We start from the raw sequence: 16,877 nt of genomic DNA, 5'->3' as shown, positions 1-16,877 counted from the left end.
TTTGGCTCTGAGGTGCAGTCCAATGAGAGAGGAGGCTGGGCTGCAGACGCAGCCAGTGATGGGCTGATTTCAGAAAAAAAAAAAAAAAAAACGCGTCTGAAAAGGCTGGGTTACTAAAGTTCATCCCGGCATAATCACATGCACTGCAGCACAAATTTTTGCTTTACGAGTCTGATCGAGCAAGTTCAAGTTGACACGAGGTCGTGTGTCTGTGATTTGCAAACAATCTGAAATCGGGTAAATTTAGCATGCAACACTGGATTGATATTGAAACAGCATGGATGTTGGTCTGTCCTAGTTGTTCATTACTTAGTATGGATTACTTATTTTTACTTATATATGGCATTGAGCAGCCTATTAAAATTATTGGATTCAGTTATAGAATGAGGTAATGTACGTAGCTAAATATTTTGTGATTTGGGAGCAACTTCATCTAAAATGTGTTATAGCCGCGGTGTTTCCCAACCCCGTTCCTGGCGGCACACCAACACTGCGCGTATTCGTCTCCCTTATCAAACACACCTGATTCAACTCATCAGCTAATCATGGGTTAATAAGCTGATGAGTTGAATGTGTGTTTGATTAGGGAGACAAAGAATACGCGCAGTGTTGGTGTGCCGCCAGGAACAGGGCTGGGGAAACACAAGCCGTTCCTCAATACCAAGTACGCAAAGGGGACTTGGGACGAGAGGACGCAAGTGCGGTTCTTCTGCAAATGGAACAGAGCGTACTTGATCGCGTCACTCAGCAGCATGCTCTGACTACTCCGGTTATCTCTTTATATTTTATAAATTTAAATGAAACTTTAATTTTAAACTTTATATTATATTTTAGGCAACAATAAAACGAAATATGCTACTACTCTGCATCTTTTCCTTAACAATAAAACGAAATATGTTATAAAACACCATTTTGCCTCTTTTCATTAAAAAACAAAACAAAAATTAACATATTAGCCTATGGCCATAGACGTTGGAACAGGGGGGGCGGGAGGGGCGGCCGCCCCCCCTCCAACGGCCGCCCCCCTCCTACGGCCGCCCCCCTCCCCCGGCCGCCCCCTAAATTCACCTAAGCACAGGCGTCAGTTTGAAATTTGCTGGGCACAGAGACACATTCGGAAGTGCTGGGTACAAACTTGTCAAACTGTGCAGCCTTTCTATTCAACCCATAAATAAATAAATCGATCCGCCAGATTTCATTTTCTTTTTGAGTCCTGAATAAAGTAATATCATATCATCATTATTTGACCGTTTGAATGGTCTAGTGGTAGCTCTTTTGCCCAGAGTGCCAGAGGTTACGGGTTCTAATCCGCCCTAGGTACAGTTATTTTTTTCTCTCATCAAAACAAAATATATGTCCATCTGTGTTTACAGTCAATATCAAGCATAGCCTATAGGACACATTTATTTTGTGATTTTACCGGAATGAATAGAGTCTCCGACGTAAAGGCGATTAAAGTGCGCGTCCGAGTGAAGACTGCGCGCCACAGAGAACATAGCCTACAACTGACAGCAGCGGCAACAAGCGTTCCTCTTGATTTCAAAAACAAAACATTTTAGCGCTAGATCTCTTATTTAAACAACCTAAATTAATGCTCTGCTTAACAGGATATGTTTTATTCATGTTTAAAGCGTTTTATTTTCCGATATATGGTGACTCAAGCACTGATGGATCAAGGAGCGGTCCATCAGTAGAGTCACCATATCGGAAAACATTTGGAATGGGTCAGACATAGCCCACAGTAATTCTGACTTATTATGTTTTTTAAAAGAATTTCGTTTTTAGAAATTGTATTTCATTTTAATCAATCGTTTTAATCAACAAGTTGACTGATAAATTCTCAGAAAATGGATTTAAGACCAATATTTTGAAACGGTGCGTAATTCCGACAGCCCCCCCCCCCCACCACCGGGAATCCCGCCCCCCCTCTCACAAAATAGTTCCAACGTCCCTGCCTATGGCCATGTGGTTCAGGCAACGCGATTCTCTTCACTGCATTAACAAAATGAACATGACTTTGATTTGCTGGACAAACAAAATGAATACACTGACTTTGATTTGCTGGACAAACAGGTTTCAAGATGAATTAAATATTTCAAGTCACAAAATTACTTTTTTCTTTAAGAGTTTATAAAACATGCCAATCTACTAATGTCAACATTTTTTAAAAAGAATTTCAACCCTTTTACAATGTCTGAACATATTACCTTATACAGTAAGTTTTTTTTGTGTTTGTTTATTTATTTACGTTTTATTTTGCCTCATATGCTGCAACATTTGCTACATTTAGTTTTTTATACCTAAGGATTCAGCTTAAATAGAGTAGTCATATTCAAAGATGCACACTATAAATGTGGGGGGAAAGTTCTGCGTTTGTTAATGTTAATGTCTAATAAATCTTCAAACTTTTGGGGAGATGCGTAACGACATCGCCGGGTGTCTAATGATGGCGCTGTTGAGCTCTAGAGACACGTGAGAGACACGGGGCATAACATTTTGACAGTTAGAACGAGCCAATCAGAATGAATGCAAGGGTGTTGCTAGGCGATAGGGTGATGTCAGGACAATACGATGGGAGGAGTGGAATCCTACACCTGCTGCGGCTGTGATGTCATTATGAGGGGCTGGACAGCACATGGGGTTACTGAAAGTTAACAAAAAGACACATTACAGTGAACGTGAAGTGTCCTTGTATAAATCAAATGATAAAAATACCACTAAAATATCAATGTTATTCTGAGTTCTATCTGATAACATAATTGTTCTAAAAGGGGGTAAAAAAATCTGTATTTCTCACTCTCACAGAGGCAATGTTCAGATTTAAATGTTTATTGATAAATTAAAACTACATTATTGGTTTATCAGACAGGGTTCGTACACATTTTCCATTTCAAAATTCCAAACCTCTGTCGATTTTTCAGAACACATTTAACATAAATGGTTTGTACAACATTACTTTCAGCATTCTATTTGGAATATAGTTCAGTAATCTGTAAATATTTTTATTTTCTCAAGGTTTTTTTTTCATTGTTTTTTCAAATTGATAACGTGTCGAGCTTACGTGATGAGAAGAAACCTAAAAAATGCATATATTCATCTCTGACACATCAGTTTGATACTCTAAATGTGGTTTGATGTTGCGAAATCACCAAACAGCAAAGTGAAGTCTGATTTAGATGATCGTTTGCTCCTTTATTTTTTTGCTGGTTTGAGTTGCATTTGAGTAATCTTTCTTTTAGTGAAGTTCAAAAGAGACTCACCTTTGGTAAAGACAATTTTGTGTAATGAAAATATGCGTCTTGAATTCATTCAGTCGTGTTGGACAATCAAACTTCAAACCCAAAGTTTTAAGAAATTCACAACTTTATATTTTAGTAAACTGAATAAAATATGTAAACATTTTTCCATTCTCCGTTTTCTTTTTACCATACTTATCAAGACCTGGAAATTACTTGGTTCAAATTTTCCAAATTGTGTAGGAACCCTGACCAGACCACATATTTCTGGGATTGGATTTTTTTGGTGTTTCTGCTCATTACAAAAGACTTGCATGTATATTGGTAAAATTACGCAATAATTTATTAGAACAATTACAAATGTAAAAAAACAAAAACATGCATGATGCAAAGTGGACAAATAAAAATGCAGCACTTTATATAGAAAACGCTTTCAAGCAGGGTCGGCCTTTTTTAGTCTTTGTTGTTGTAATTCCGAATCTTGCCCTGATTTCTAGCAGGGCGTATCTTTTTAGCAGGTACAAATGTTGTACGACTTTGTTTCTTCTTTTCTTGGAGAGATGATTTAGTGCCCTCCACGCTGACCAGTGGAGTAGGGGGCTGAGTAATATCTGGGTGTCCTCTGTTTGCCGTAGACGCTATACCTGAGAGCACAATAATAAAAGAGTTTAAAACTTTCATTTAAAAATGTAAATCCCTGTAGTGGCTGAAATTCAGTACTGCTAATCAAAAAGTTACTGGTTTGATCCCTGTAGACATGAAGCATCACTATTGTGACCTTGAGTAAAGCACTTGAGAGAAGAGTACTTCAAGAATATTCTGTAAATGTTTCCATCCAAAGTTGTGAATTTAACTTATGCGTAAAATTGGAACATTGCATGCAACATTTGAGAATAAATGCCCTCTCATGCGTTCAAGAGAACAAAATGGCCACTTCCTCAGAAATGAGTGAAAAATATCTGCGAGCCACTATGGCTCTTTTTTTCATTCATCATAAATGATTTGTGCCTCAGAGCGTGCAGGGCGTAACATAACAAACACACATGTTCTTGCATTTAAATACTTGGCGTTTGGGAACGCAATCATTATCATTATCCAATCACATCCTCTGTTGTGGCAAAGTCAAATAAAGATTTTGTTGCGCTTCAAGGGATTTATTTAGTAAATGGGTTTCCTTCATAGTTTATGTCTTCTTCTTATTGAAAAAAATAGATAAATAAACACAAGCATATACGTTTTTAAGCACTTTTAGAATTTATCTTAGCATTTTCATTGAGTGTTTTTTATGCAATAACCAAAAATTGCCACAAAAATAGGTGGATGGAAACATATAATGTCATACTTTTATCTGGATCTATGAAATTATTAAATTCTGAATTAAATCAATTTGACATTGTTGGTGATACTTAAAGTAAAACAAAACTGTTTTGTCATTAAAAGGTTAAACTTCTTACAATATTTGACTTTTTTGAGAAAAACTTTATTTTATTTTATTTGAATGTAAATCAAGATTGTTGAACTGTTGATGTGACACCAAGGTGAATACAAAGATACATTCCTAAAACCATGATACATTGTACGCTGTTTCAATTTTTCAGATATCTTCAAAAAGTGATAAATGGCACTTGTATTCACATATTACCATCTGCATATTTCTGTATCTTTCTGACAGAGAAAAATTAAAACTCTTCACTTGTGTGTGTGGCTGATACTGAAATGCTAAGTAAATACCATTTGATATTTGGACTAAATGATGTACTATGAAGCAACGCTGACCCTAAACCTGGCCTGAGCTGATGGGTTATAACAGAGTACATTAGTCTGAACCCTAGACACCAGAACACCAGTCAGCCTTGCAAGTACCTGACCTGTTTCTATGCCAAGGTTTTCAAATGATGAAAATGTTGGCCCAAGGTACATAGAGGTGAAAATCATGTCTTTTATATTTTTATTTAAAGCAACTGGCCTTAATATTCAAATTATTAAAGACATTTTGCCAATCTAAATGGCTTTGTCAGCTGTCTGATGAAACTGATGTAACATCATGATGTGATGCTGCCTTCAAAGAGCCATAATTTAAAGAAAGTTACTGCAAGATGAAATGTCCAAAGAGAACTAAAGATATTAGATAATATAGGCCATTCTCATTCAAAATTCATTCTTATTTTCACTCATTCGTGACAAGGCTGTATTTAATGCCAGTAAATGACTATGTGTATAAAAAAGACAAGTGTAAAACTGATCTGAATGATAAAAAAAAAAATCAAATGGTCTCATCAGTATTATGTCCATAGATTTGGCAACTTTCATTTGGCCTTAAATCCAATCATGCAGCTCTGTCATCATCCCCCAAATTCACTTGACAAATCAAGTGATGAAATGTCAGACCAGGAAACGTGTGCAGTTATCTATTTACACATTCAACATGACTAAACAGTCAATAAGTTAGATAAAGTTAGTTAAAGGAAGTTGCTTAATCATGTTTTAGCTAACTGACTAGTACTTAGACATCCTATTAAGTCATCAAAATAGCACGCACCGTACAACAGTTATAAATTTGAATATAAATGGTCTGAAGATTGAAGTGGCTCATTTATTACTTTTCTGCTCACCTTTGTCCTCACTGTCACTTGGAGAAAACAGAGAGGAACTCAAACCTTGATCCAACATTTTCCACACATCCTTTAGGGAATCATCGGTGCCCGTAGATGACAGCAGAATCCGGGATGACCCGGGCAGTCGTACAAGAGCTTCATTTTGCGGCGGAGTGTTTTCTTTACTACCCACAGACTTGAGGAAGAAACAGAGAAAAATAATTAAAACAACAACAATAGATTCACTCTTGTTTACACCAAATAAAACCGCATAAATACCTTTCAAGGGTTTAGGCTGCATTCATTTGATACAAAATGCAGTAAAAACAGTAATATAGTGAAATACTATTAAAATTTAAAGCAACTACTTTCTAATTTAATATATTTTAAAATGTAAAGCTGAATTTTCAGCAGCCATTAGTCCAGTCTTCAGTGTCACACGATCCTTCAGAAATCATTTTAATGCTGATTTGCTGCTTAAGAAGTACTTCTTGTTATTATCAATACTGAAAACAGTTTTGATGCTTAATATTTTCGAGGAAACTGTGATAAAAACATTTCAGAATTCTTTGATTAATAGAATTTATTTGAAATAGAAACATTATAAATCCACTTTTGATCAATTTCATGTATCTTTGCTGCGTAAAATCCATTTCTTAAACTAAACTTTTGAATATGTGTAAAATATATTTATGGGGTGGTGAAGTCATAGTACCTGGACTGCGACTGGTGGCTCCCATGGGTTGGTGGTTCGGTGTTTATCTGAACTCTCACCCTCAGAGAATTGAGGATGGACAATAATTGCCATTTTCTTACTCTGATCTCTCTGTGCATATTGTAGCTCCTAGAGTAAGATTGAAAATAAATATAATTATTGTGTTATCGTAATCAACCATGTATCTTTAAGCATCTGACAATGGAGTGATCGCTGGCCTTTGCCATGCTCCAGAGGCCTTGACTTAAAATAACATTGCATAAAAGCTGTGTCTAAATCTTCAGCTCAGTACATTTGCACAGGCCAAACTGATTAATATGATGAAATATATTCTCTGTATCAATAGAGTGACTAAAGTCCCTATCATGCCCAAGTCACCTGAGTGGTTAGCTGGTACTGTAGCTGTTCCAGGGTAGATAAGCGGCTCTTCGACTGCTCGGTTTGAGAGCAGTCTTTTTCCAAGCTGTGCTCGGGATCATTTGGCTTGAGAATGATCTTTGAGTGTCGTGAAACTGAGAAAAAAGAAAATAATTTCTATAACTACAAGAAATACAGGGAAGGCTTTAAAGGGCATATTTTGTATTAAAAATGTTGAATTTTACATAAAGGTGATCGTTTGCATCCCTGATGTCCATTTAGGCAACTTTAATAACTTTATAAAGACTTTATGTATGGCTGTAATTGCACAGGACATTTAAACTGGGGACATAGGAAATAAACATTTTTAAATGTGTTGTTGATATTCAGTGGTGATTTGCCAGTAAATGACTTCTCAAAAAGTTGTATAACATAAACCGCTTTGAAGCGAGGCAAAACACGCAAAGCATGGATAATTTGCGGGACAAGCATTGGGCTCTCTATTGAGAATCAGAAGGCTTCTTTAATCCCTTGGTACAAACATAGATCAACCCATTGTGATGGGGCACGAGCATACCAATGAGAGGTGAATTATAGGAATTAACCCCATGTGCCCTTTTACAAAATAACAGAAGAGGGTTCTTTATATCCCTCTTGAGCCATTCCTTACATGATTTACTCTGGAAGAGAATACTGAAATCAAATACACTTCAAAACCAATACCAACCCTCCAGTCCTGCTTCAAGCAGCTGAGCCCGGAGCCCGTTGCCCATTTCAATGAGTTGCCGTTTGTCCTGACTGAGGCCGGAGATCAAGCGTGCAGCCTGTTTGAGCTTTGACTGAAGTAGAGGAACATCACCCACGGCGCCCCCTCTGGCTGAACTCTGCAGCAACAGAAGCTGCTGTCGCAGGGACAAGTTCTCCTCCTGAAGCTGCTTTACCATCTCACTCTTAAATACCAGACAGACATTCTTGTTTAGGTAACCATAGAGAATACTTTTGATAAGAGACTATTCATGTCAGTAATATATATACTGACAACATTGTTTGGACAGTAGTCCCAACTGCAGATACAACCGGTTGGCAACAGATTCTGCTTAAATGCAGAGACCCACACGTGACGTGGACAAATATATATATTTCATGGGGCAAAGAAATTGCGCTTTTATCAACCCGGCCATGATTTATTTATTTATTTTGCACCACAAGCAAACAAAACAAATTTCTTACCTTAATTCTTAAGATTATTTCATAAAAAGTAGGAGGACAAATTTTAACAGTGATTGTAATATAAAGCCTTTTTATGGTCATATTAGATTATTAAACATCCATTATATCATGGTGCACTGAAGTGCTGTACCTGATTAAGGACAATGGTCTCTCTTCTGCTTGCAAGGTCAACCTTCAGTGCTGACACCTGGCCACAAATATATTTTAGTTTAATAAACATAAATTGTAATTAGAAAAATATATTAAACATTTTGTTTCTCTAAGGCAGAAAATATCATGTCTTTACTTCCAATTATTATGAAGTATTATTCTATATACTTAAAACTTGCCTGGTTGCCAAGGGCAACACTCTCCAGGTTGTGGAGCAAACTGCCTTTTTGGTACTCTTCTGCTTCCCGTCTTACTTCATTAACCTCCAGTTCAGTAGCTGCCACTCTTTGCTTGAGCCTCAGTTCCTGAGCTGCTGCTGCCCTCTTGTGATTGGCCAGCTCTAGACGTAAGCTCTCATTCTCCATGTGTTTTGAATGACACTGAAGGAAAGAGAAATATAATAATATATAGAGTACAGTATATATTCAAAAATAGCCAGCTTTGCCTGTGATTGATCATAAGAACACACAAAAAGCAACTAGAGAAAGCTGGCACATCACATATACTGGCACTAAATCTAAGCACTGAATTAACTGGTAAGTGTGTCACTCTGTTGATTATTGGATGCTTGGGGTAAGTTGGGCTAAAATCATTACCTGTTGGGTAAGCTGTTCCACAGTAGACTCCAAATGAGCCAGTCTCACTTCCTGTTTCTTTAGAGCAGCGGTACTGGCTACTTTCTCCACTCGTAGCCCACCTGCAAAAGAAAACCCACTCTTCTGTAAAACACTATGCAGTGCACTCAATTTTTACTTGTGCACCAAAAGACACAAGCACAGAAGACTTTTTTTAAAAATCAAAAATCCTCAAACAACAGTATTACATTACAGATCATGTTTGATGAAGGTGTGTCATAATTTTAAATTACCTATGGTCTCATTAAGTGATCTAATATGGTTTTGAAGGTAAGCATTGTCAGGGGAAACAGGGAATGCAAGGGAAGGCTTGCTGCCAGTATTGACCGTCTTGGGAGACTCCCCCAGCCGCTCCTCAAGACCACGACATTTAGCCTTAAGCTCCTGAATTTCTTTCTCCAAAGCCTGACTGTAGTCTGTAGTCCCTGAAACAGACAAATCACTTTTTGTTACATTTAACGTTTAATTAAAAAATGTCATAAAGTAAAATATTCTTACGGTAAGTGTCTTTTATTTGCTTATTGCTGTGGTGACTGCTTGTACCTGCAGAGCTGACCTCTGGATTTGTGGTCTGTTTATGACTCTGAGCTATAGGCATCTGCTTGCTCAAGTTCTCCATCTCTTTCCTCATTTCGGTCACCACTGCTCTAAGACTGCTGTTCTGCTGCTGGAGTCTCCTGATCTCTTCTGATGGGAAACTGCTGCTGTCTACTGCAGATGCCTGTTGGAAAAGTTCACATTGTTTTATGTTATGTAAGACAGAGAGAAGCAGTAGTGAAACAATCAGATGATGGTATAGTAAGCCAATTAGCTACCACTAGGTGGAGGCAAGAGATTGTGCATGCTGAAAAAACACTTTTAAAGATCTGAATTTTCAATCAGTCAACAAGTTATCAGTTTGGTCAGTCAACAAGTTATCAGTACAGAGTTATCGGTCAGGCTATGGTTGCACGAAAAAAAAAAAAAAAAAAAAAAGACAGCTGGCAATTTAAAGCGCTGATACATAAGACTTGTTATGGTGTGCGGAATATGGATACGTGATGCTATGCAATATAACCTTGTGTTAGTGGCCAAGCAACTTCTGCTGACATGCTATTTAAAGTCTCTTAAATGTTTCTTGATAAATGACCTATCAAATAGCTGACAGGGCAGATATGAACAACCATATAACTCTTTATTCTCAGCTAAATATGACATGCCACTTCAGAATAGATGTGATAGGATTGCACCAGTAACACTTTAGTTTAGGGTCCAATTCGCACTAATAACTATTTGCTTATTGTCATGCATATTACTAGGATATTGGCTTTTATTAGTACTTATAAAGAACATATTAATGTCTTATTCTGCACGACCATATTCTGAATCCCTTAATCCAACCCAATACCTAAACTTAACAATACCTTACTAGCTAGTAATAAGCATGAATAATGAGTTTATTGAGGCAAAAGTTGTAGTTAATAGTTAGTAATTAGTGAGAATTGGACCCTAATCTAAAGTGTGACTATTGGATTTGCACCAAGTGGATACCCTCTCTTAATTAATGGAAGGGCAGGTACTAGTTTAAAAAAATAAGGTAGATGTTGACAATGTCTGCTGTTTTATTTAAATAGTAATTTAAGACATCTTTTCTAAGCAACTAGACAAAAACAACCGTCTGCAACCGGCAACTCAGGGTCAAATGACTTGCTTCATATGCTGTGTGGTTTCATGCCAAAGTGTCTGAAGAGTAAGGGTCACACGTGACCCTTACTCTTCAGACACTTTGGCATGAAAACCAGAGAATTGTTGGACAGTATACCCACCAAATCTTTAGCTGTCATCAAATCATGCTGTTTTTTTTCCAAAGCTAAAGCAGATTCTAAATGGTAACTGGCTCCTTTGCAGTATTAAATATCAGTCTAATTGGTGTAACAGAGAAAGCTGTGTGTGGTCTAACCTGAATTCCAGTTAGTGCTGGTTTGGTTCCATGCAGTGCCTGATCTCTCTCTACAGTGACACTTTTCAGCAGTGCCAATATCTCCTGCAACTCCCGATCCTTCTCTCTCAACTCAGCATTTTTCTTAGGGCAGATACACAAACATTACACATTACTTCCTTATACAGAATAATAACCTTCAAACCAAGATCAAGTCCAGAAAAACTGATAAGAAAATAGAGGTCACTGTGCTTCAGCTCACCTGGTCCCTGGTTTGAGTAAGGCTTTGGATGAGCTCCTCGCTCCTCAGGTAGTGTTCAGCACGCACCTCCTCACAGCGCCGCTCCCAGTCCAACTCCAGCTGAACTCTCTTCTGCTCCAGTGCCTGCTCCCTCTGCAGACCACTAGACACCTGCTGCTTATACCTGACAGAAATACATTTGCTTTTTTTGTAATTTGTTTCACTTATTAATATCGGCTGACATTGGATACATAATTGTGCATGCTCATTTCCCCTATTTTTACATTTATATCTATACATTATAATATTATATTAGTGCACATTATAATTGTGATGCACATTTTATTTGAAAGTTTTTTAGTGTTTTATTTTTTATTTGTTTAGACAAAATAGAATAGATTTTTTATATCTGACATATTGGTCATCGGCTATAACATTAACAATATTTTATTGGCTAAAACTTTTTTATTGGTGCATCCCTACTTACACTTTTATTTCTCACCGTATAATGGAATTTAATTTAAATGTTGTGTAAAAGGTATGCAATTATTCATCTTGTGACCCCTCACCTCTCTATATCCTCTTTACACCTTTCCAGCTCTGCTCTCACTTTGGCCTCTCTCTCCCCTGCAGAAAGCAGCTCTGTATCCTTGGCAACTTTCTCTTTGGAGACCTGAGTGATGTAAGTATCCCAGCCAGATCGAGTTGTTTCCAGCTGCACTCTGAGCCTTCGGTTTTCAAATAAGAGTTTCAAAGTTGGATCTGGTTACAACTGTGGTACCAAACACAGGTTAAGTCTCTCGATTGAATACTGTCTAACAGCAGACATGTTGTCTGTCTTAACCTGTGAATCTCAATTATTTCATTTATGAACATTAAATAATAAGCACTGAAAAATGAGTCGCATTTGTTACCTTGAGCCTGGCCTTGAATTTTAAACATGTTATATAATCCTTGTGCTTAGAAAGCCATTCTCAGAGACACCCACACATTTCCTCTCAATGTATTTACACTAATTTAGTCATCAGGAGGAGCCTGGCTAATGCATCGCTTTCCATATACACAGATTTCATGCAAAATGTACATTTTTATCAGATAAAATGCACTCCAAACCAGTTTGACAAGTAAAAATGAACCACTGAAAATTTCTATAAGTAGTCATTTTGATATGTCTGTGTCTTACTCTTGTATCTGCTGGTCTCTGTGGTGGAGGTCATCCGTATGACTCTTTTCTTTCCTTTCCTGCTCCAGAATCATCCTGTCCAGTTGGGTCTGCAGTTCTGACATTTTCCCCCTATCCTCTTGGAGCTCCCTGTCGTGCGCCTCTCTCATGAGACCCAGAGCATCCTCGCTCTGTCGAGATCTTCGTTCCAGCTCTGCATGCCTGCACATATCAAATTTCAAAACATCAGAGCAAGACATGCAGGCCTTTCCAGATTAATCTGAGCGAAAATATTAATCTACCAATGAAAGGTTCATAACCTCGATCGTTTTTTTTTTATTTGTCATAAAATCTAAAAACACTTGTCACTTTTACAGTGTGCTTAATAACTGGATTTGATAGGGTATCTCAAATTTTAGATGTAGTACTTACTTCCTGTTGTAGGCTTCTTGTTCTTTTTTATAATTGCTCTCCATTTGTTTTAGTTTGACCTCAAGCTCGTTTATCCTGTAAAACAGTAATCATGATCTCATTACATTCAAAAATCGAAACAGAACACTTTTCCGGATGCATGTGTCAGTTTACCTAGAGTCTTTCATTGCAGTGGTGTTCTTTAGGTCCCAGTCTCTGTGTTGAATCTCTTTTTGAGCCAGCTGGTAAAGTTCTTCAGAGGCCTGCAGAGCCTCTGTGGCCTGGCTGCGAGCTTTGGCATGGACCTCTAACTCTTTGCTCAATTGCTTTTCCTGAACAATTAATATTATAATTAAACTCAAATTGATCCATGCAAAAGATCTAAAAATAAAATATACTTAGTTCAACTCTATAAGACTAAGATATACTAGTCCTATATTGCAAGGGTGTCTAAACCTGCTCCTGGAGGGCCAACGTCCTGCAGAGTTTAGCTCCACCATCACCCTTGCCTGGAAGTTTCTATGAGGTCTGAAGACCTTGCTAAGACCTAGCCTGTGTATCACTCAGTGTATCGTGCACACGAATTTAAGCACTGGTAAGGACAGTAATGAAAAATATTGAGCATCGATACTCCCTGGCTTTCACAGTGCATTGTGGGACTTTTCAGGGAGTAAACATAAAAGTGCAGCCCTTAAAAAGGTTGACTAGGGATCTGATTGGCACACACCCCTTGATTAGCTGGTTCAGGTCTGTTTAATTAGGGTTGTTGGAGCTAAACTCTATAGAACTTATGGGTTAAATGAAGGTCAAATAAATAAATAAATAAATATTGGCAAAAATATGTGGATACCAGAGCATCACACCTACTGTATGTGCTCCTAACACTTTCCACTCTTCTTAGAAGGCACTGAAAAAAGCTGAAACCTAAATATGTGGGAATGTGCTCCCATTCAGATACGACAGGGGTGTCCAATCCTGCTCCTGAAGGGCCACTGTCCAGCAGAGTTTAGCTCCAACCCCAATTAAACACACCTGATAATCAAGGTAATCAAGGTTTAACTAGGCATACTAGAAACTTCCAAGCAGTGTGTTGAAGCAAGTTGGAACTAAACTACAGGACAGTGGCCCTCCATAAGTTCCTGAGATACATTCCTAAAATACGAGTATGAGTTTAGCCGCTGACATTTGGTTAATGGGGTATAGGTCACTTCGGCATTCCAATTCATCATTCATGTGGACGTTTCAATTGACCCACATACTTTTACCCATGTGGTGTCTAAAACATTGGTTCTCAACCAGGGGTGCGGGGTCCAGTCAGAGACCCTTAGCAAAATTCCAGGGGTTTAGATGTGTCCCTAAAATAAATTAAATTTAGTTATATTAACTTAATTTTAATTGGAATGCTAAAAAGCACTAAGAATAAAGTACCATGTTTTTTAATCATTACAACAGAAATACAGGAGGTACAAATTTGGACAACCACTGCTCTAAACAGCCCTGACCTCTAACATATAGTTTATAAGAGGTTTGATGGGATGTGGGTCTTACTTTGAGCTCATGAGAGAGAACCAAACTGGTCATTTCGTCCAGCTTCAGATGGAACTCATGCTCCCGCTTTCTCATTTCACTGTCAAAATCTGCCATCATTTCCTGTTGTGGATTGAAATTTACAACACCCACTGAATATAAATTACACTTATACCCAGTAATGCAGTCATAAAGAGTTTTATGAAACGCTTATTTGACTGAGCTTAAACAACAACACTCAAATGTCAAATGTCAAGTAACAACACTGAACAATAACCTATTTTGGACCTGACCTAAATGCACTACAGCATAAATAGCTTTGGTTCACAAACACTATCTGTGATCCTTCACGGCCTTATCATTTTACTTTACAGAGTGAGGTGAGGATTGCTTTAGTGATTATTTCACACAGCTCAACGACTAAGAACTCCTGCCAGCTGGAATCCTTTTATGTCAGTGGGTTTACTTTAAATAACATACAATGTCCTGGCATTAATCCCAGGCTTTATACTTTGTGAATTGATATTTAGACGAAAAACTGCACCATAACTCTAAATATGCAATATTTTGTAACTTAAATGTAGGCATGGGCCCCACAACCCACAATAAATGTCAAGTTAATTAGTGAGGTCAATGTTGTTTTCTTTCTGTGGCAGTGTTTTTAGCATGTTATACCTGTTCATGTGTAGACAGAAATGTTTGGCCATTACACTGCATCGTGCACTGTTTGTATTTTTTCATGAGTGCTGTGCAGTGTTAAGTAAATAAAGCTCGGCTTTTTTGAACACACCAAATGTACAAACAGGAATGGATGTCACCTCTAAGATTGTGTCTACCATCCTGCGGGTGATATACCTGTTTCTGCAGTGCCAGCTCCCCATCAGATTCTCTAATTCGTCGCTGGAGATCCCGTCTCAATGTTTCATTCTCCTCCCTAAGTTTTTGAATTTCGCTTTCCATGATGCTATAAAGCAAAAACAAATGTCATCAATATTACACAAAAAACAAACAAAAAACAATTTAGAAATCAATGTGGATAATCAAACATGGATAAGCCAAAGAAACAAGGTCATACTTCTGGACTTTTTCCAATTTGACTCTATGCTCCACTCCCCTCTTCTGATATTGCACTTCTATATCCTCCTTCAACCTTCGCTGCTCCTCCAGGGCATCCTGCAGTTTTGCAATCTCAATCCTCAGCTCACTGACCTCTTCTCGCCTGACACTGTCCTCCATCTGAGCATGGGCTGCCAAGGCATCATAACGCTCCAGCTCTTTGTCCCTCTCCTCCAACACACATAGATTATACTTGAAATCATCACGCAAGCGGAGGAAACGCTCTCTCTGGGTGGACAGCTCTGACGTGGCTTCATTTAGAGCAGTCTCCAGTTGTCGGATCCGCAAAGTTTGAAGTACTTTCCATTCTCTTTCTTTACAAGCCAGCTGGGCCTCCAGGTCCACAGCTTCCTGCATTGTTACAAAGCAGATGTTGAACAACAGGGCACTGCAAGACTTGACATCCTGTTAAGCAAATCTGTAGACATAAGAAGTAATTACAAAGTGCCCAAGGATATTTTAAAATAAACATGCTAAATGAAACCTCGCACATCATATTAAGCCATAAACTGGTTATGTGTGTGTGTGTGTGTGTGTGTGTGTATATATATATATATATATATATGTGTGTGTGTGTGTGTGTGTGTGTGTGTGAAAACAACAAACAGAAATTCACGAACACACGTTATTTTAAACAATTTCAACAGAATTGGAACTATTCCAGCAAATTAAAATAGGTTTACCTTGTGTGTACATCACGCCAAGAATGGATGAAGTGGTAACTTATGTGGTATTTTCTCCGGTTAACTTAGCTTGCATAGCACAGCGAATATTCTTCTATTTAATATTTTTGTCATAAATAAAGGTGACCAAAACTGACTAAAAGTTAAAAAAACACAAATACTCCAGAATTAAGCTGCTGAATATGTCTTAAATACTTCGTACTGAACGTTTAGGTCAGCTTAGCTAACCAGCTAAGCAATAGCATAGCATAGGTTCTAACTCGGCTCTGGGCGCCACCACAACCATGAGTGTTTCCATAGAAACGTTTCCTCTGTAACATCACATCCGCGTAGTGTACTGGCAAAGAACGTCTTTGGTGCTGGGTTGAACCAGACTTTCTCTGGTTAAACCGGGTTGAACTGGATGAATGCCATTTTTACAGCTAAGCGTCATTTGTTTACCTTGAAAGGCGGAAATTATGAGTTAATTTCTGAATATGCTGATGCTATATTTCTGGACTATATTTCCCACTATAAAGGCATCACGCGTATCGTAAAGTTATAAAATGTTTCAGAGACAATGTTAAATAAGAAATCATGATTCTCATATAGTTAGCTACTTTGTTATCTGGTATCAAAATATAATGTTAGTAGTACTAAGTTAACGTTTCTGACAAAGTACAAAACATTTTACCCTACAATGACACATCTGTTATGTTGTGTAGCTATATCCTGTTATATTTATACCTGACAAGTTCAGACAGTTTTGCATTGGTGTATGCTATTTTTCCAAACCTAGCTTACGCAACTTTTCCTGAGGCTTACAAAAGCTGTACAAAAGCAACTGACCCAAAAGGAAATAAGACACCTACTGTAGGTGATTTCTACCTGCCTGCTGTCACGTTCTAATTTGTATCTATTCT

General features: G+C 37.8%; 1 protein-coding gene across 1 annotated transcript; it reads right to left on the bottom strand.

The window, feature by feature from the left end:
• Positions 1-3,414: 3,414 nt before the first annotated feature.
• Positions 3,415-16,815, bottom strand: ccdc57 (coiled-coil domain containing 57). Its single transcript, XM_039665122.2, has 20 exons — positions 15,976-16,815; positions 15,252-15,710; positions 15,032-15,140; positions 14,198-14,299; positions 12,824-12,981; positions 12,671-12,745; positions 12,260-12,460; positions 11,646-11,804; positions 11,098-11,260; positions 10,857-10,979; positions 9,461-9,638; positions 9,151-9,342; positions 8,879-8,979; positions 8,462-8,662; positions 8,263-8,319; positions 7,630-7,852; positions 6,924-7,057; positions 6,546-6,674; positions 5,849-6,026; positions 3,415-3,880 (listed from the first exon to the last, which is right to left on the bottom strand). The coding sequence occupies exons 2-20, from the start codon at positions 15,647-15,649 to the stop codon at positions 3,690-3,692; spliced, it is 3,072 nt and encodes a 1,023-aa protein (XP_039521056.2). The 5' UTR covers positions 15,650-15,710; positions 15,976-16,815; the 3' UTR covers positions 3,415-3,689.
• Between the last annotated feature and the right edge of the window lie 62 nt (positions 16,816-16,877).

Source organism: Pimephales promelas, chromosome 17, assembly GCF_988280905.1.
Source record: "Pimephales promelas chromosome 17, fPimPro1.hap1.1, whole genome shotgun sequence".
Classification (NCBI taxonomy): Eukaryota; Metazoa; Chordata; class Actinopteri; order Cypriniformes; family Leuciscidae; genus Pimephales; species Pimephales promelas.
This window is presented reverse-complemented; position numbering and strand designations above follow the sequence as displayed.